Source organism: Bos indicus x Bos taurus, unplaced genomic scaffold, assembly GCF_003369695.1.
Source record: "Bos indicus x Bos taurus breed Angus x Brahman F1 hybrid unplaced genomic scaffold, Bos_hybrid_MaternalHap_v2.0 tig00000022_arrow_arrow_obj, whole genome shotgun sequence".
In the NCBI taxonomy this organism is placed as follows: Eukaryota; Metazoa; Chordata; class Mammalia; order Artiodactyla; family Bovidae; genus Bos; species Bos indicus x Bos taurus.
Window position 1 is genome coordinate 4,122 of NW_020867095.1, and position 19,504 is coordinate 23,625.

Below are 19,504 nucleotides of genomic sequence, written 5' to 3' on the forward strand. Positions count from 1 at the left end.
ACCCACTTTAGTATTCTTCCTCCCTTCCCTGTGAGCTGGGTCTCCATGGTCTCCCACTGGCCACCCTGGAGTTCAGCGACCGTGTGACGGTCAAGTGTGTCCAGCAGCACCGTGAGCGGCTCATGCCCACCCGACCATAAAGCGGGTGAGGTCTGAGACGCAGCAGATGCCGCGACCGAACCATCAGCGGTGAGTGTCGCTGTGTCTCCTCCCAGGTGACAGTCACAGACACTGTTAAGGGAGAATGGTGCTGTTCACAGTTACATCCCGTCAATTTCAGAATTCACGCAGTGGTTTCTCGCGTTGGTCCACTCACCTGGTCTTCCTGTTTTCTCCCCGGTGGTATCGAAACCCCAGACTTCCCAGCCTTGGAGGGGAAGCCCCGACCAGCCAAGCTATCACCCTCCCACCCCCACTCACCCAGGCCCCCACGGCTCCCGGGGACGCAGGAGGGCTCCGGATCTCCACAGTCACCCTTCTGTCTGGCTCCTCGTGGGGTCACTTTGCCATATGCAGATGGAGAGGAACACAGTGCTGACTGTCCAGGAGCTGATCTGACCATTCTCTCATGTGGAGGACCACATAAAAAAGGCAATTATAGTGTATTAATCATAGATTATTACAAACTATAAACTCAAGGGCAAGAAGTTTATTACAATGTATCTTTTGAAAACAAAAGGGTGTACAGTGTTCACACACTGTGACAATAGTGTAAAAACTACATTGTGAGCTCTGATTATTTCTCTCCTGTACCACAGAAGCATATTGTAATAAAAACTGTCCGAAAATTGATGTGAAGGGCTACTGCCTTATTTGTCTGTAAAAAATGCAGCTCAGTCACATGACTGCTTCCTGGAGCTTGGGAATAGCTTATCCTGTATTCTTGGTTGAATTCTCCCTCTATTTAAGATGTATCCATAGAACTTAAGTGTCAATGTAATAGTTCTCTCCTCTTGCCTGCAGGCCAGTTGTAATAAATCTAGGATGTGATGGAAAAACAAAAACAAAAACTGCCTGTCAGTGCAGGAGACATGAGACAAGGGTTCCATCCCTAGGTTGGGAAGATCCCCTGGAGAAGGGCATGGCAACCCACTTCAGTATTCTTGCCTGGAGAACCCCATGGACAGAGGAGCCTGGCAGGCTACAGTCCATGGGGTCAAAAAGAGTCTGACATGACTGAAGTGACTTAGCACACACCTCCTCTAAAATAGGGGTTTCCCTTGTGGCTCAGCTGGTAAAGAATCCCCCCACCAATCAGGAGACCTGGGTTGGGAAGATCCTCTGGAGAGGGAAAGGCTACCTACTCCAGTATTCTGGCCTGGAGAATTTCATGGAGTGTATATAGTCCATGGTGTCACAAAGAATTGGACACGACTGAGTGACTTTCACTTTCACTTTCCCCCAAAATAGCAGAAGTTTCTGGAGAGGTTTGCAATATGGAGGTCACACTTCTAAATGTGTAATTCTGCGAGTTATTCTAGGAACTACAGATTGATTTCTACAACTAACAGTAGGGCGCTGGGGAGGAATGGAAAATGCGTGGTAAACATGGCCAAATCCAAGATTTTTAGGATTAAACTAAGGAATCTGAAGCCTTTGAATCTGGGTGAGAGAGTGCTAGATGGAAAAATGCCTGAATTCCATATTATAGAATCACTGTGAACACACTGAGGTTCAGTAGGGCCTCTTTTTCTTCTCTATAATTATAAGGCGGGGGGAGGCAGGGAACAGATAAAAGCAGGTTTGCAAGAATCCCAATTGCATTGTATTATGCTAGAAGTTTTGAAACTGTCAAAACAAATTTTCTAATTTTGACTGTAGTCAAACACTTTCCCGCTAAGCAAAGAGAACTCAATAAACAGTTTTATTTGTTTTATAAATAGTTTAGTAAAAAGAATAATATTTGTGAATTGTACTAGCTGAAAAATGTTTGCCTAGTAAAACTTTACCAATGTATGTGAGTTTTCTAAATCTGAAGAGACAGAAGGAACCAGATGAAATTGATGCTGCCCCTTTACAGAAAAAGCCTCCTAAATTGTAGGCGCTGTGTTGAATGGAATCCTTTAACAGTTTGCTATAGATCAAAATTCTTGTCACTTCCACGGGGATTTTCACAGTATGTTCTCTAGAAACCCAAGCTCTTAAGAAGGGCAATCAATTAATGAATCAACAAAGATATTGCAGGAAACCTTTAATCACTATAATTATGTGACCCAGACAGTTTCCATGATCATTGACCATTCTCAATCAATCTGTTCTTTTTGTGTGTGACATTTTCAGTGAAGTAACCTGAAAATATTTTGTGTGTTAGTTGTTCAGTCCTGTCGTGTCTGACTCTTTGCGATCCCATGGACTGTACCCTGACAGGCTCCTCTGTCCATGGAAATTTCCAGGCAAGACTACTGGAGTGGGTAGCCATTTCCTTCTCTAGGAGATCTTTCTGACCCAGGGACTGAATACAGGTCTGCTCCACTGCAGGCAGATTCTTTACCATTTGAGCCACCAGTAGGCTAATAAGAAGAGACAATGAATGTGAAAGAGATTATAACAGCATAAAAAAATTTAACTTCTACTAATTTCTAGGGGTAGGACTGGGGAAAGGTTTCTGATTGTTTAAAGTATAGTTTGTACAACTGAAAGATGGGGATAAAAAATACCAAACTGATAAACTTGTGCAAATTAAATTAGATAATAAAGTAATTCTCAAGTGCTTGCAGGAGAAGGCAATGGCACCCCACTCCAGTACTCTTGCCTGGAAAATCCCATGGATGGAGGAGCCTAGTGGGCTGCAGTCCATGGGGTCGCTAGGAGTTGGACACGACTTCACTTTCACTTTTCACTTTCATGCATTGGAGAAGGAAATGGCAACCCACTCCAGTCTTCTTGCCTGGAGAATCCCAGGGACGGGGGAGCCTGGTGGGCTACCGTCTATGTGGTCGCACAGAGTCAGACACGACTGAAGCGATGCAGCAGCAGCAGCAGCAGGTGCTTGCATGTAGTAGGCTTTCAATAAGTATGTCCTTTGTTTTGTGGATCTTTTCAACTTCCTCTCCATTAGTTTCACTGCCATTCTAACTCCTCAATAAGTGACATGAACACACACACACAGGACTTAAAAAATACAACTTTACTATCAAAATGTTTCTAAGGATGATTTAGATGTTAAAACGAACCCTCATTTTTGTTATGAATACCCCAATTTTGAAAAACTTTTTCTATGTATTCTGCTGCTAAGTGGTTTCAGTCGTGTCTGACTCTGTGCGACCCCATAGATGGCAGCCCACCAGGCTCCCCCATCCCTGGGATTCTCCAGGCAAGAACACTGGAGTGGGTTGCCATTTCCTTCTCCAATGCATGAAAGAGAAAAGTGAAAGCAAAGTCGTTCAGTCATGTCCGACTCTTCGAGACCCCATGGACTGCAGCCCACCAGGCTCCTCCATCCATGGGACTTTCCAGGCAAGAGTACTGGAGTGGGTTGCCATTGCCTTCTCCGATGTATTCTAGGTGGGAGAGAAATCCTAGCACTTACCTCTCACTAACAGGTCCTACTTCAAAACAAGTTGCTGCAGTTGCCTGATCCTTCTTCTAGTAACATCTTTATTTGGCCAGGAGGCAAAAAACCCAAGCTAAAGCAGTCAGGTTTGCTCCCAGGACACAAAGAGCAACAGAAACTGTTTTTGCAGTAGGATCTTGGCCTGATGGCTCAGCATTTAGAACAGCCTGTGTCCTGCCTATCTTCCAAAGCTGCCAGCTTTCTATGGACACTGTGAGCCCCCAGTATCCTTTTTCACATATGCCCTTTGTGTTTAGTGTTAGACTCTATTGTTTGTGACCAAATATTAAGTTGAAGGAGAAGACTAGAGCTCTGAAGTCAGAGGGTATTCTCATGCTTCCTGAAATTGACCTACAACACGATTTAATAAGAAATAGATGCAAGAGGAAAAAAAATCAAGACATCCCCTAATATTTTTTATAGAACAAAATTGAAGAAGTTAAGAAATTTATCTTGTGGATCCAGGAAAATCCTTAATCTATACTTGAGAAAATTATTACCATTAAATGAATTCAAAAATATGCCACCCAGAATGTTGGTCATTAGTATATCCAATAGTTTATACCGAAAGTTGACAGGTTAGCATCAAACCCAGACTGCAATTCATCCTTTATGGGAAAATCAAGAAAAATTTCTTTTTTCCTTTTCTTGTTGCCTCTCTGTAGTGTTGATGGCGTACTTGTGAGCTTTCAGAAACTTATATACCTACTTCTGTCCCACTGGAAACCTCAAGCTATACCCAACTCACTTCTGGACAATTCTCTAAGTCTAAATCCTTAATTGTAATTTAACAAAACTCACAATGTCTTTGAAGATGAAGTGGAGTCCTGAAACTTTATGTGGCATATAACTCTTTCTTATATTTGCTAAATAAATAAATAGCAAAGAAAAAGGAGGGAGGGAGGAAAAATTTTGTTGAAACAGTGCTTCATAGTCACTGAAATACTGTATTGCTATAAAAGCAAAATTAAGGCTTCCCTGGTGGCTCAGTGGTGGAGAAACAACCTGCCAATGCGGGAGACATGGGTTCAATGCCTGATCAGGGAAGAGAAGATCCCACATGACGTGGAGTGGCTAAGCCTGTGCGCCACAACTATTAAGTCTGAGCTCTACAGCCCGAGAGCTGCAACTTCTGAGCCCATGTGCCCCAGAGCCTGTGTTCTGCAACAAGAGAAGCCATCACAATGAGAGGCCTGCGCACGGCAACTAGAGAGCAGTCTCTGCTCACCACAACTAGAGAAAAGCCCGTGCAACTACACAGACCCAGGACAACCAGAAATAAAGCTAATTTAAAAATTATTTTAAATAGCAAAATCAAACCCTTTCATGCAGACTGTAAATATAAACCTATGTACCAAAAGTACATGGAACCTGGCCAGTGAGCTGCAAGAGTATGTCCAAGGTTAGTTCCTTAGAAACAGAGCCTGAATTGGAGATTCTGACACAGGCAAGAAGTCAAAGTGAAAGATACAGAGAGTCCTGGCTTTGTCTTCCACAGGGTCACCTCCACTCTTGGCACCACCAGCAATTTATATGAACCAAGAAATCCACCTCCCCCTTCCCTTTTTCCCCCTTAAACTAGCTTGCTTTAGCTTGGTCTGGATCTTCTTCAGGGATGATGAGTCTTATAACATCCTACTATTTCACAAGCAAACTTTGCTTATTTCCCTTTCTCTCTGACTATTCCAATTTGCATCTCAGAATAAAAAAATAGCTCCCATTAGATAGAACTTAATTCTAAATCTGCCCATTACTAGCTTGGAGTAGTCACTTCCACCTTAAGGAACTAGATGGAAAGTCATTTGTAGACAGATAGCCATTTCCTTATCAGAGGCCCAGAGAGGAAGATGGGACCTTATTTCCTGTCAGAGACACAGAACAAGGATTAGAGAAATTGCAGAAAGTCTTGTAAAGTCTATCTCCAAAACACTCTGTATGAATATATTCACTTCTCCACTCCAACCTCAGCTGTCATCGTTCCCCATCAGGACAGTTTCAATACCTTCTACTTGGTCTCCCTACGCCCACTCTGGCCCTTCTGCAACTCAGTCTTCACACAGCTTCAAGAAGAATCTTTTAAAGACATAAATCCAATAATGTCACTCCCCTTGCTTCAAATCTTCTAGCGTTTTCTTAAAATAGTATCAAAACTCATCCACAGGGCCTCACACAATCTGGCCCTCAACACTGTCTCTACCTCAATTCACCGACTCTTACTTTCTCCACACCCATCTCACTTCAGCCACACAGGACTTCTTTCTACCCCTTGAGCTTACCAAGTGAGGGCCTTTGCTGTTTCCTCGACCTAGAATATTCTTCCTGGAGATCACTCGTACCTGGTTCTTTCCTTTCCCTCAGATATCAGCTTAAATATTACCTCTCATTTAAGAGGCACCTTTCTCTGATGTTTCCATCTACAAAAGTTTCCCAGTCTTCCTCTATCACATCACATGCTTTATTTTCTTAACAGTATTTACCACAATCTGACTTCTCATCTAATTTATTGACTTTCTCCTTCCCCTAGAATGCATGTTTGCTGAGAGCAGGAAGCTAGTCTGCTTATTTCATTGCTATATTTCCAGCACCTAGAACTGTGTCTGACACATAGTAGGTACTCAGTAAACAATCACTGAACACATGAATAGGTAAATAAATTCTGAATGGTCCCAACTTTTTTTCCTATATTCATAATTGATAAAGAAAAATAATATTGCTTCTTTGAGTCACAACCTCAAGTTTCTCCAGGAAATCATTCAGTAAACAACATATTCCTTAAGGACAAGGACTGTGCCATTGCTCTATCAGGTCATAGTACAGTGTCTTGCACACAACTGATAGTAAGTGTCACTTAAATGAATTAATACATCATGGCTCCTGTCCCTGACGTTGTCAAGATAATTTCACGTTATTTTACTGTTTATTTACAAAGATTTAGTAGAACTCCTTGATACTTAATTGAGAAGTATAGTGTCATATAACTTTAAAAATAAAGTGAAGCGAAAGTGAAAGTGAAGTTGCTCAGCTGTATCTGACTCTTTGTGACCCCATGGACTGTAGCCTGCCAGGCTCTTCTGTCCATGGGGTTTTCCAGGCAAGGATACTGGAGTGGGTTAACATTTCCTTCTCCATGAAACATAAAAGATATCTCTAATTAAATTTAGTATTGTTCCACATAAACCAAGAACTAGAATTAGCAACACTTAAGTTCAACCAATATGCATGTGTACACACATGTTTTGTTGCTTCAGTCGTATTTGACTCTTGGCAACCCTATATGCTATAGCCTGCCAGGCTTCTATGTCCATGGGATTCTCCAGGCAAGCATACTGGAGTGGTTTGCCATGCCCTCCTCCAGGGGATCTTCCCCACCCAGGGAATGAACCTGTGTGTCCTGCAGCTCCTACATCACAGGCAGATTCTTTTACTGTTAAGCTACTGGGGAAGCCCAGTTATTAAGTGCTTATTAAGTGTGATATGGTGTTTAAGTGTTTTACATATATTATTAGTACTATGTTTGACCATAAAAGAGAAAGGAAGAAAGAGAGGGAAGGAGGCAGGAAGGGAGAGAAAGAGAGAGAGAGAAAGAAACTCTAAGAAAATTCTTTGTGCCCCTTAAAAAGCAATAAATTTCCAATAAGTAAAGGTATTCAAACAAAACAGAAATTTCACCAAGAATATTCTAGAAATAGATCAAACATTAGATGAGTTATTTTACTAAATGACCCTTTATAAATCAAGAAATTTTATAAGGTCAACCCTCTTCTTTTACAAATATGGAACAGAAGTACAGACAAGCAATACAACTTGCCCAAGATGAAATGCAAATTCCTATTTCTAATCTTCAAGGCAATCTACCAATGCACTCCTTCCTTCTTTACTCCTCAGTCCTTACTTGACTCATAATATTTCTTGACATTCTCAAACACTTCAACCAAAACATATTTGCTTACCAATCCTAGCACACCTGGCTCAATTTTTCCCTGTGCTTCTGCACAGACTTCCACTCCCACTGTCAATTCTATGCCAAGCTTTGTCTCTCCTTTTAAAGCAACACTTAAGGAAAAAAATTTTTTTTAAATTAATGTCTCTACATCTCCATCTGAGCTCAGAACTCAAGGGCTCTGATATCTTTTCTAATTCATAAGGCAGCCTGAATCTTCTTAATACACAAAGCAGATCAAATCACTCCCTCACTCAAAGCTAGTTGTTTTCCAAGATACTTAAGAAAAAATCTATAAACTCCCAAACAAAAATGACAAGGTTCTGCATGGTCTGGCCCTGCCTCCCTTCCTAGCTTTACCTTAAAGCTACTGTTCCTTTTATTCATGCTAATGTACCACTCTGGCACTCTTTAAGTTCCTCAAATGCTTCCAGCTCTTTGCTACACTGAGAGTTTCACAAGTTGCTCTTTCTTCCTCAATGTACCAACTTTCAAGATTCCCCATAAATGATGTCTTCTTAGGGAGATCCTCTTTAACCACCCACACATTCACCAATGCATCAAAAGAAGGTCCTCCTTGACACTTTGCCAAAGCACCTTTTTCTTGCCTTTATAACACGTCCATTGTTTTAATGTGGGCTTCCCAGGTGGCGCAGTGGTGAAGAACCTGCCTGCAAATGCAGGTGACAGAAGAGATACCAGTTTGATCCCTGGTTTGGGAAGATTCCCTGGAGAAGGAAATGGCAACCTACTCCAGTATTCTTGCCTAGAAAATTCCACGGGCAGAAGAGCCTAGAGGACTATAGTCCACAGAGTCGCAAAGAGCTAGACACAACTGAAGTGACTCCATACACACATGCATTGTTTTCATGATGTATGTAGGGGGATGCCAGAAGCTGCCCTGCTCTTCCCTGTTCAGGTGGGCAGAGCAAGTCACATTGGAGCAGGTATTACAGAAATAAGAAACATTCACTTTGGTAAATGTTGACTGAGTTGGTTTTCATAGCAGAGAGTTGTGTGGTACAACAAAGGAAATCCATACAACACCCCCGGTATAAATTGCTGGTTACCTGGGAAGAAGTAGACCATCATATTTATCATATTTTCTGGGAGAAAAAAAAAAAAGCAGAGAAATCTAACCTCCTCTCCCACTATCTGAAGCCAAGAAACTTAGTAGAGAGCAACTTTGGCTGCATTCAGTAGAGGGAGAAGACATGGAATGTCTTAAAAGAAAATTTACTGGAAGAGAAAGACAAACTTGTGAGAAAGTCATCTGAGTACAACCCAGACTCTAAGGACCCCAGAAGGAGGTTCCAGGCAGTATGTGGCCAGGGGCCAGCCGCTCTCTGTGTCCTTAATTCTAGTACAGTGGTTGTGCTTCAGAAAATTGCTGCTGAGCTTCATGGCTGAAGTTAGAGGGTGTGAATGAATGTGATTCCTAACAATGGCGCCCAAGCACAGACCCACTGCAGCCTGGGCAGGGACATGCTCCATGAGGGCTTCACGGTGCCAGTGGACCAGCACTGCCCTTCAGCCCAGACAAGATCAACCTGCAGCAGCTGCACCATGTGGCAGAAAGGCAACCAGGGTGATGACCCACCAGACTGGTTACATCTGTTTACTGGATCAATGGTTTATTCTCTGTGGGTCTACCTTAGTAGATTGAAAGTTTCATGGAAGAAGCTAGCATGTCTGTTTGGCTTACACTCAGGGCTACCAAGTACAGCACAGATGGCACCCGGCTCCACAAGGACTGTCCTTCACGTGGAACATGACATGAAGACTGCCCCTTAGAGCCAGGTAACTGCTCAATATCTTCAACCTTACCCTATCATCACTGTATCACCAGAGAGGCAGACATGAAGCAAGCACTCAATACATGTTTACAGAATAATTATATAACAGAATGCATGATCTATTCTGTTCATTTGTATACATTTCTATGATTCTTAAGACGTTTTTGGGTATTTCCCCCCACATACCTAATATGGTATGTCTAAAAGGGATGATTTTATCTATTTTGAGCCACAGGAAGTCAGAACGGAAAACAAGGTTAGAGTGATAAGTGTTTTTATTTTACTCACGAGGAAAGGGAAAACCAGAAAGATAGGATGACTTTTATCCTTTGGTAGAAAAGCCAAGACGAGAACCGCGGGCTCTGTGCCTTTTGCTCTCTCTACCTTCCATCTGCTTTTCAATAGCTTTCTCTTGTTCTTATGAAACAGAGGCAGAGGTCACTTAATCACTGACTGCTGTTTGTGCCATTGACTGCCAAGGCACTGGATTAATTAGGGAAATGTGGATGTGTGTGCTCTACTTGACCCAAAGTGGTAGAACGTTATCAGGGAAATTTCGTATATCAAGACCACAATGAAAGCTCCATTTTATTGGACTGGTGAATTCTTCAAAACACACCGTATTTTTTAGAATCTCTCTTTCAGTATTTTCAGCATTAACAGCATACTTCTTTTTCCAAATGCTCATGAGTCATACCAACAGCAGCATGTTCTCAAGCACAGAAAATAACATACTGAATATTCAGAAAGAGGAACAAAAAGATCAAATCTACTTAAAGGAAATAAAGGATTAGTGAAAAGTACGTTCTTAAAATTATATTTGATTTTTATTAGATCAATAATTGCTTAAAATAGGAAACTTCCCTGGTGACCCTGTGGCTAAGACTCTGTGCTCCCTATCCAGGGGGTCCAGGTTCCATTCCTGTTTAGGGAACTAGATCCCACATGCCACAACTAAGATCTACCACAGTCAAATATATATATATATATATATATATATATATATATATATATATATATATATATATATTTTTTTTTTTTTTTTAACTAAAAAAGTTGCTTAAAATAAGTATACTTCCAGCTCCAACTTGACCTTCTGTCTTTGTATTACCAATATTTGTAAAAATCTTGTTCGGTGTAAAATTTATCCTGTACTTACATGATATGACTCTTGGGGTTCCCTTGTGGCTCAGCTGGTAAAGAATCTGCCTGCAGTGCATGAGACCTGGGTTTGATCCCTGGGTTGAGAACATCCCCTGGAGAAGGGAAAGACTACCCACTACAGTATTCTGGCCTAGAGAATTCTATGGACTGTATAGTCCATGGGGTCACAAAGAGTTGGACATGACTGAGCGACTTTCACTTCACTATATGATATGACTCTTACCTAAATTAGTACCTAATTTCTTTTCAACAGAATTAAAGTGAGAAAAATCAAGCTTCCTCTTCTATCTCTGCCACCATCTTTCATGTTTAGGTTTATAGTCCTCAAACACCTATCATAAAAATCAGCAAGGGTAAAATAAAATACTGATTTTGAATAGGTGACTAGACCAGATGCTGAAATGTTCTCCTTATAAATGATGCCCAAGAGAATTCTAGGAGGGTTACTGGATGGGAAAATTACACTTTGTGTTATTTGCAGACTACAAATAATATTAATGCCTTGTCAGGACCTAGACTAACTGTGAGGCAGTTTACAACTGTGTGTTTCTCATGCTTTGGTCTGATTTAAGGCTCATGTAAACTCAGTTCTGGACTATGGGTCAGTGGTGGAGAATCTGTGCAGCCCCAACACTGGATCACCTGTGAAGAGATGAGGACAACCAAGGCACAGGCTCTAGCCTTAAGAGGTCTGCAGAATGATTTGACCTAGGATAGCAACTAAATGCACAGTTAATTCAACTCATTTACATGAGGACAGGTCTGAGCACATGGAGTCCCTGACTGGAAAGATAAGGGACATATTCTAGACAGAGGTCTTCAGAGCATGAGGTGGTGGGTACTCCTCCAAGTTCAAAGGAAGGGGAGGTGGAATCCAGCATGTTTTAGGTTTAGAGAGTTAACTGGCAGTTGTGAGGGGGAAAGCATCCCAGAGCTGAGAGAATGGTGATGGTGACGGAGGCAGGGAGCAGGGATGAATTACTATACCTTGCAAAGATTTACAAATATTTATCTTACAATATTTATTTGCCCGTTTTCTTAATTTTTTTCTGAAAAGTTACATTCTCCACCACATTTCCCCACCAATTAATTATAACTAATCAAGCTGTGAAACATCACGTCTCTCTTTTCTCCAGTTTCCTGGGAGAAAGGTCTATCTGAAGACAAGAAGTCAACATTGTCATCTATAAAACATCACAGTAGTATTCTTAATATGGAAGAAATAGTCTCAACTATTTTCACATACATTTATTTTGCTTTTTATTACAATCTTGTGAAATAAGTTGAGTTGGTGTTTTTATTCCTATTTTACAGGAAAAAAAGAAAAGTGTTCACAAAGATATCAAGCAAGCCGTTTAAGGTCACACAGAGGATTGTGTTATGTCACTGGGACAAGAACCTGTCTTCTAATTTATGTGCTCAGATATTCACTCAATAGGCTTGTACTGGACATATTGTGTATGGCTGGTCATCATGATAGTTCCTAGGAAAAGAACAATTTACTGGTAGTTACTATATCTGCCCTCAGGAGGTCAGTTAACCAGAATGTTCAGTAAAGTGTGACTCAGATCAAGACACCGGATCTGCAAGGTAAGTGTTGTGGGACCAAACAGCTAGAGCACCCAACCAAGCCTAAAGAGGCTCAAGGAAGGTTCCTCTAACAAAGTCACTGCTAACTTGGGACCTTAGCCAATCCAAGACAGTGACTGCTTGGCAGCTGTCCTGAATGGCTGAGGGGTGAGGTGTAAAGTTGGAAAATGGAGACCAAAGTGTTCCGAATAAAGGGAGCAGAGTCACTACTCCACAGTGTTATTTCCGCATGTGTGTATATGTGTGCATATGTGTGCACACATGCGTGAGTGTGCATCCCTCTCATTTAAAAAAGTCACACACTGTCCAATTGTCATTTCTGTGTAAGGATGAATTACTATGTTTACCATAAAATAAACAAGGAGACAAGATATAAGAGGAACCCCAAGAAAAATAAGGTCCCTTCTTGGGTTACCCTCATTAATCTCTGAAAATTAGAATTTTTCTAGGGAAAAGAAGGACTTAAGAGGCCATCTAATCATTCTCAAGAAGCAAGGCAGGAATTGAAATACAAACCACTTATTTACTTCTATGATAAGGAATTGAGGGAAAAGAGGGATTCAGAATATGACATGCTACAGTTGTAGATTCCAAGAGTTTCCAAGTGTGAAAGAGATGCATGTAGAACACTGCTGCTGCTGCTGCTAAGTCGCTTCAGTCGTGTCCGACTCTGTGCGACCCCATAGACGGCAGCCCACCAGGCTCCCCCATCCCTGGGATTCTCCAGGCAAGAACACTGGAGTGGGTTGCCATTTCCTTCTCCAATGCATGAAAGTGGAAAGCGAAAGTGAAGCCGCTCAGTCATGTCCGACTCTCAGCGACCCCATGGACTGCAGCCCACCAGGCTCCTCTGTCCATGGGATTTTCCAGGCAAGAGTACTGGAGTGGGGTGCCATTGCCACACTGGTGGACTATAAAAGTGCTACCCATATGTGAGGAGTTTGAAGGAGAACTTCTCTCCCTGCTTTCTAGCTCTGCAAGGCAAGGACTGAAAATTGAACATGACACCCAGTACCTCTCACTACCACCTCTCAGCTCCCCTAGACAAATCATCAATCATCCTCTGTTACAAATGCCTATAGTGGATATTCCTGAGTGTAATTCCCAGAAAAATGATCCTATGGAAACTTTCATAATTGAGTTATTGACCTTTACAGATTTTTCAAAGGAGAAAGTCCAATGAGTCACATGTATGCTACAACTCTAGACCATCTGAATGTCTTCAAATAAGATGGCTTAAGAATTTGTTTAATTCTTGGCTCTCTTTAATAAACTCAAGGTACAAAAACCTACATTTTAAGCCCTGATTTATCTCATTAATCTTCAAGTTATATTTGCTTCTGGATATATCACTTAGATAATCTGCTATCTCCTTACGTATAAGTGTCCAAAAGCCCAAGTCACTCAGAAGCCCCCACTCTTTAGTTCAGTTCAGTTACTCAGTCATGTCTGATTTTTAGTGACCCCATGGACTGCAGCACACCAGGCTTCCCTGTCCTTCACCAACTCCTGGAGCTAGTTCAAACTCATGTCCATCGAGTCGGTGATGCCACCCATCTCATCCTCTATCATCCCCTTCTCTTCCTGCCTTCAATCTTTCCCAGCATCAGGGTCTTTTCCAATGAGTCAGTTCTCATCAGGTAGCCAAAGTACTGGAGTTTCAGCTTCAGCCTCAGTCCTTCCAATGAATATTCAGGACTGATTTCCTTTAGGATTGACTGGTTGGATCTCCTTGCAGTCCAAGGGACTCTCAAGAGTCTTCTCCAACACCACAGTTCAAAAGCATCAATTCTTTGGCACTGCCCCCTTTCTTTACAGTCCAACTCTCACATCCATTCATGACTACTGGAAACCCCATTCTTACAAAAGTACAATTGACCAAGAAGTCTCCTTCTCAAATTTTTCATTCTGTGTCTTTAAACCATGATTCTCCCAAATAAGAGAAACTGAGCATAACACATGGAAAAAGACCTTAGATAACTATTAGCTCTACTTTTGCATTTTAAAAGGATATATAATTTCCCCAGTACTATGATTAGCACTAGAATTGCTGGCTTTTAGCTAAGTCAAACAAACAAATCAATACAACAGAAAAAAGATTAAAAATAAACTTAGAGTCAAATATCTTGAATTAGAAATCTGGTTCTAATATTCTTAACAATATTCTAATATTGTTATTTTTATAACACTATAAAACACCATTACTTCTGTAAAATAACCTATTGCATCTATTTATCACATGTAGTGCATTTAAGGCAAATTTTCTATGTCAAAAAATGTCAGTGATTCCTTAACCTTAAAAAACACTACATCTATGTTGCAAAAATATCTCCTTGAGTTAAAGCATCTCTGCCCACATCTGTGGCTATTGAGCAGGGAATTTGCTGGTTCAAGATTAAAGGCAAAGTGCCTAAGGCTGCTTTTATACAGTTCCCAAGTTGTGGATGAGAAACTCTGTTCCTCATTATCTCTTTTCATAGTGTAGATAGCTTTTCGTCTACTATTTTTAAGATGGCTACAGTATTAGTCCCTTACAGTATTAGTATTGTAGCTGTTGTACCTGTTTGAGGAGCACCAGGTGTACAAAAGTACAAACTGTCGTCATGGCTTCCTCTGAACAACAGCCTTGGGTTATTCCTGCTTCTGGAAACCTGGCTATCATGTCAAAAAACTGGACTATTTGGTGATCGTAGTTCATAAAAACATCTAATGATAATAAGTCAAACAGATTGCACTGCTGAGCCAATTGACTGATTTCAACAGAATTTGATGCTTTATATTGACTAAGAAGTGTAGGTCATCTATCAATGGTGACATCACTTCCCACTGTATTCTCACTTAATTTCAGATTTTCTATTGTATAGCTTCTGGAGGAAAAAGTTTAAAAGCTTTTGTTTGCACCATAGATAAACCTCTATTTAAACCAGATAAACTGAGCAACAGCTCCTATTTACACAGCAGGAATTTGCAGCAGTTGGGATGTTTTCTTATTATGGTATCTATTCTCTGCTAAGGTTTTCAGCAGTGACAACTGAACATTATTATCATCACGTTAGTCCTCCAAGATAAGATACACTCCGAATCCTTTTAAGTAAGAATTTTGAATAATTAGATTAGTACCCTTTGCCCATTTTTTTTTTTTAAAGCTAACAGAGAATCTATATTTTATAATTAGGAAAAACATATTTTTTAAAAAACCCTCTCATTTCAGCATTAATACACTAAAAATTCAGTTCACTAAATTCTAGTGTTTTCATTCTTACAATTCCCTAAGCTTTTAAGAGAGCAGTTTTGCCATTTTATTTCCTTTGAAATAATTCCAACTTTGTATTGCAGATCTTTCTGAAGATATTTGGAGATTTAACTTCAGTGGTACACAAAACAGAAGACAGAATAATTCCTTTAGTTAAAAAAATACCTATTTTGAAAACCACGAATTTCTTGTCTTTGATATGATCACATGTTGAATTTGTTTAATGTTTTTATGAGAACTGACCCAATAAACTTTGATAAAATGCTGCAAACCAATGAAGTTTATATGCAAATATTAATTGAAATTAAGATGAATTCCAAATACAGGGTTTCTTAAGAGTGAGTTTGGTCATCCCAGGTTTCAGTTTTCAGAACTGATCTAAAGTCTTCATAAGGCCACTGTGCCCATCATATTAGAAGCACAGTTTTGAAATAAAAAACACACTGCTTATTTTCTCTTCTACTTAAAAAGAAAGCAACAACTATAAGTCTGGTTAACTGTATGAGTAAGCATTTTATTCATATGATTTACCTTTTTCCTTGGATACATAGAGCACACATATAAAAAGTGTGATAGAACTCAAATATGTGGGACTCAAATGACTGTTGTGAAAAATTCAAATACTCTATTTGCCTTTAAAGCTACATTAACTATCAATTATCGTAAAGTGCTTATTATTTAGAATTCTTTTTTTCTTCTATTTGGCTACCTACACACAGTAGAAGTAAATATGTCTAAAATTGGTGCTGGCTTTGATAAGCCACGGTGATGACATCAGCCTGACTTCTAGCTTCTGGAATGCAGAACTGAAACCTTACAGAGATTTGTGGGCTATGAGGTCCCAACATAACTCTCCTTGTCACCACCTATGATCGATTCTAAGCCAAGACTCCTGCTCTAAATATATTTACTACACAATTAAACAAGAGTATTCTGGAATATCGGTGTTGTCAAATGCAGGAGTGGTGGGGGTGGGGTGGGGTTGGGTGAGAGGAGAAAAGGAACTACAGTTTTGTTAAAAAGTACAAAGATTTTAAAATTGTACATGGTGTACGACAATGTTAATGTAAACTAATAGGAATTTTCATGTGTATTCTATCACAATTAAAAAAGAAAAGCTCCGGACTTCTATGGTCCTGCCATGAAAATTCCAATGCAGGAGACACCGGTTGGATCCCTAGTGGGGGAACTAAGATTCCGTAAGCTGCAAGATACAGATAAAAACGAAAACAAGAAAAAAGGAAAAAACAAAACAAAACAAAACAAAAACCCTACACGTGGGTGGTTTCTGAAAACTGTGCCATAGATTCAAGGAGTTTTCACAACTGTCTAATAAGTTTCTAGGTCTGATATGTCATCTGTTGTAACCTTGTCACAATGACCAGATCGCTCTTGCAGGAATATTTACTGAGCCAGGTTGCTGGGGGCCTAAAAAAGCAACCATTCATCAGGAATTAGTAAATAGCACTTACACCAAATGTCGAGCTAAACGGACTGCGGAAGAAAACCTGGAAACTAAGATGTAAGAACGGGTGTTAGACAAGGAGAATGTGGAAACGTCACTTGCTCCCGGGCTGTGGGCCCCGTGAGGAGCTGGTAAGTGCAGAAACCTCTACGTCCTATCCCAGAAAGAGCCTTGCCATCAGCCCCGTGCAGTGATCACAAGGACAAGCAAAAGCTGGTACGAGGGAGTTAGTAGGCCTCGGGGCCCACGGGATGACCGTGGGTTCTAGCACTTCCTAGAGGGCGCAGCGCAATTTCAAAGGACGGAGGCTGGCCGAGGGCGAGAAGCCCCTTCACTCTCCTGCCTCGCGTCTGCCTGCTAGCAAAGCGAGCGGCGGCTGCTGCGGGAGGACGCGCACTAGCTCAGAGGCTGTGCCTGTCTGCGGGGTAGGGGGCCGCCGGTAAAGTACTTCTGCAGAGTGAAAATCGACTCAACTTGCGAGAGGTATTTGAAATAAGGAGAAAACCCAGAGTACCGGGCTAGAGTTGTCATCGCCATTCTATTCTGCTCCTAGTACTCCCGGGAGAAACCAGTTTCTGCACCAGCAGTGAACACGTGGGTATCTTCTTACTCTCTCAGATTAGAATGTGAGCACCCCTGGGGTCTCCAGGCGTGCACAGCCAGAGCCTAATGCGATGCCTTGCCCTTGGAAGGTGCTCAGCAAGTAAATGAGGAGCTACGCTCTGTCTGAAGCCGAGACCAAGACAGCGCAGGTAGAGCCCTCTCCAAAGTTCTCTGCTTGCAGACACGCCCCTGCAGGTGCTGTCACTTCTCAAAGTCTTCACTGCCCGCCGGCGCGCACGCGCCCACCCCGAACTCCCCAAGCCCTGGAACTACCTACCAGCAACGGCGACCAGCAGACCGAGAGCACGCACATGATCCCCATGAGCTGGATGGCCGTCTCTGTCGTGATTCGGCCCCACTGGGCGCTGGACTGCGACGCCGTGGCCTTGGCCCTGCAGCGGGACACTAGGGCCTTAATGGTGGCCAAGTTGCAGGCGAAGGTGACCACCAGCGCCGAGAGCCCCAGTATGGCAAAGGCAGAAGCGAAGAAAACGTTGCCCCAGTTTTGCCGGGAGTTAGTCCCGTTGCCCCCAGGCCCGGTGCTAATGAAGCACCAAGTCCCGGGCCACTGGATAGTATACTGACCTACGCCCAGCACCGGCAACAGGGCGAAGGCGAGCACGGCCAGCCATACGCCTAGCAGCACGGCGCGGGTGACGCTGGTCTTCATGTGGCTTGAGTACCAGTGCGGCGCCCGGGTGGCCAGAGCCCGCTCGACGGCCATGGCGCTGGCAATGAAGAGCGAGGAGAGCCCAAAGACAGTCATGGTCAGGCCGAAGAAGGTGCATAACCTCCCCGACGGGTCGAGCTGCTCCCAGCGCTGGTGGGACAGGTAGAGGACGATGACCACCGGGCTGGTGAGCAGCTGCCCGACCATGTCGGTGAGCGCCAGCCAGCCGATGCACAGCAGGAACGACTTCTTGCGCTTGCCCTCCCGGCGCCTGTAGCTCTTCGACACGAGCGTTATGGCCAGCGCGTTGCCCACGAACCCGGTGATCATCATGGTCATCGAAAAGGCTACGGACACCGAGCCGCAGTCCTCGCTGGGTTCCGGGGGCAGCGTGAGGTTGTTTGGCGCCTCAACGGCGCGCTCGGCCGCCCAGATGCCCGGGTCGGAGTGGTTGAAGCGCGTACAGAAAGGAGCGCTCGCGTGGTCTCGGGTCGCCTTCATATTGCCTTGGAGGTGAGGAAGGGACGGCACCTTGAGAACTGCGACGAGAGCCGGCAGACCCGGCGCAGGAGGCGGCGGCTGTCGGTGGTGACCGGGGCTGGGGCTGGGGTCGCAGCTAGGCTGCCCTCCATGATGCGGGGCGCAGCCGCCGCCTCACTTCGCCACTAAGGCGGCGGCGCCCGGGCTCCCAGGCCAAGCAGGCAGCCGTGCCGTCGGCTCCCAGGCGTCCGGAGGTGCCCGGGCGCCTGCTATAAGCCCGAGGGGGGCGGGGCGCCCGTGGGCGTGGGCCAAAGTGCAGTGGGAGGAGGATGCAGAGGCAGCAGAGAGCCTCCCTCCCTCCCTCCCTCCCTCTCTCTCTCTCTCTCTCCTCTCTCTCTCCTCTCTCTCTCTCCCTCTCTCTCTCTCTCTCTCTCTCCCTCTCTCTCTCTCTCTCCCTCTCTCTCTCTTTCTCTCTCTCCCCCTCTCTCTTTCTCGCTGCGGCTTGATCACTGCTTTGGCTGCCTGGGCTCCGAACATCCTTCCGCCCCGGGAGGACTCCTCTAGAAATGGCCCAGCTCCTGCCGGGAGTGGCAGCCCAGCTAGGCTGCCCCGCGCGGCCCCGCGCCTCTTCAGGTTCTCTGCCAGAGGAGAGTTCGTGGAGAGGCTGGGGATAAAAGGTCTCCCTCGGCTACCCCACCTCAGGCAAGTTGCCAAGGTGTTTGCCTTCCTCCTTCTCCATCCACAGAGGCTCGCTCAAGGACCGGATCTTCCTCCCGACGCTCTTTTGTAACCCTGGCAAGTGTTATCTTACCTACCTGACCCTGAGCAATCTAGGCAAACCACACTCCTGATACGTAGATGAGCGTGAACATTTTTCCCTTTCTGCTTTGGGACTCTCGCATGATCTTAAGCAGGCCAGGTTGCTCTGTCCCCAGGGGCGCACTGAAACTGAAAAACCAATAGTGCCATAAGATTTAAGGGAATAGGGTA

At 43.3% G+C, this 19,504-nt stretch overlaps 1 protein-coding gene across 1 annotated transcript; it reads right to left on the reverse strand.

Moving 5' to 3' along the window:
* Positions 1-427: 427 nt before the first annotated feature.
* On the reverse strand, positions 428-18,780 carry LOC113888560 (prostaglandin E2 receptor EP3 subtype-like). Its single transcript, XM_027535624.1, has 2 exons — positions 17,642-18,780; positions 428-563 (listed from the first exon to the last, which is right to left on the reverse strand). The coding sequence occupies exons 1-2, from the start codon at positions 18,533-18,535 to the stop codon at positions 471-473; spliced, it is 987 nt and encodes a 328-aa protein (XP_027391425.1). The 5' UTR covers positions 18,536-18,780; the 3' UTR covers positions 428-470.
* Positions 18,781-19,504: the final 724 nt, after the last annotated feature.

What these genes read in the sequence shown, in the direction of transcription:
- LOC113888560 (XM_027535624.1), bottom strand. Translation starts at nt 18,535, where the DNA reads ATGAAGGCGACCCGAGACCACGCGAGCGCTCCTTTCTGTACGCGCTTC. An exon ending in TCTGCTGGTCGCCGTTGCTG is followed by an intron (nt 564 to 17,641) that starts GTAGGTAGTTCC and finishes TCCACATGAGAG; the next exon opens with AATGGTCAGATCAGCTCCTG.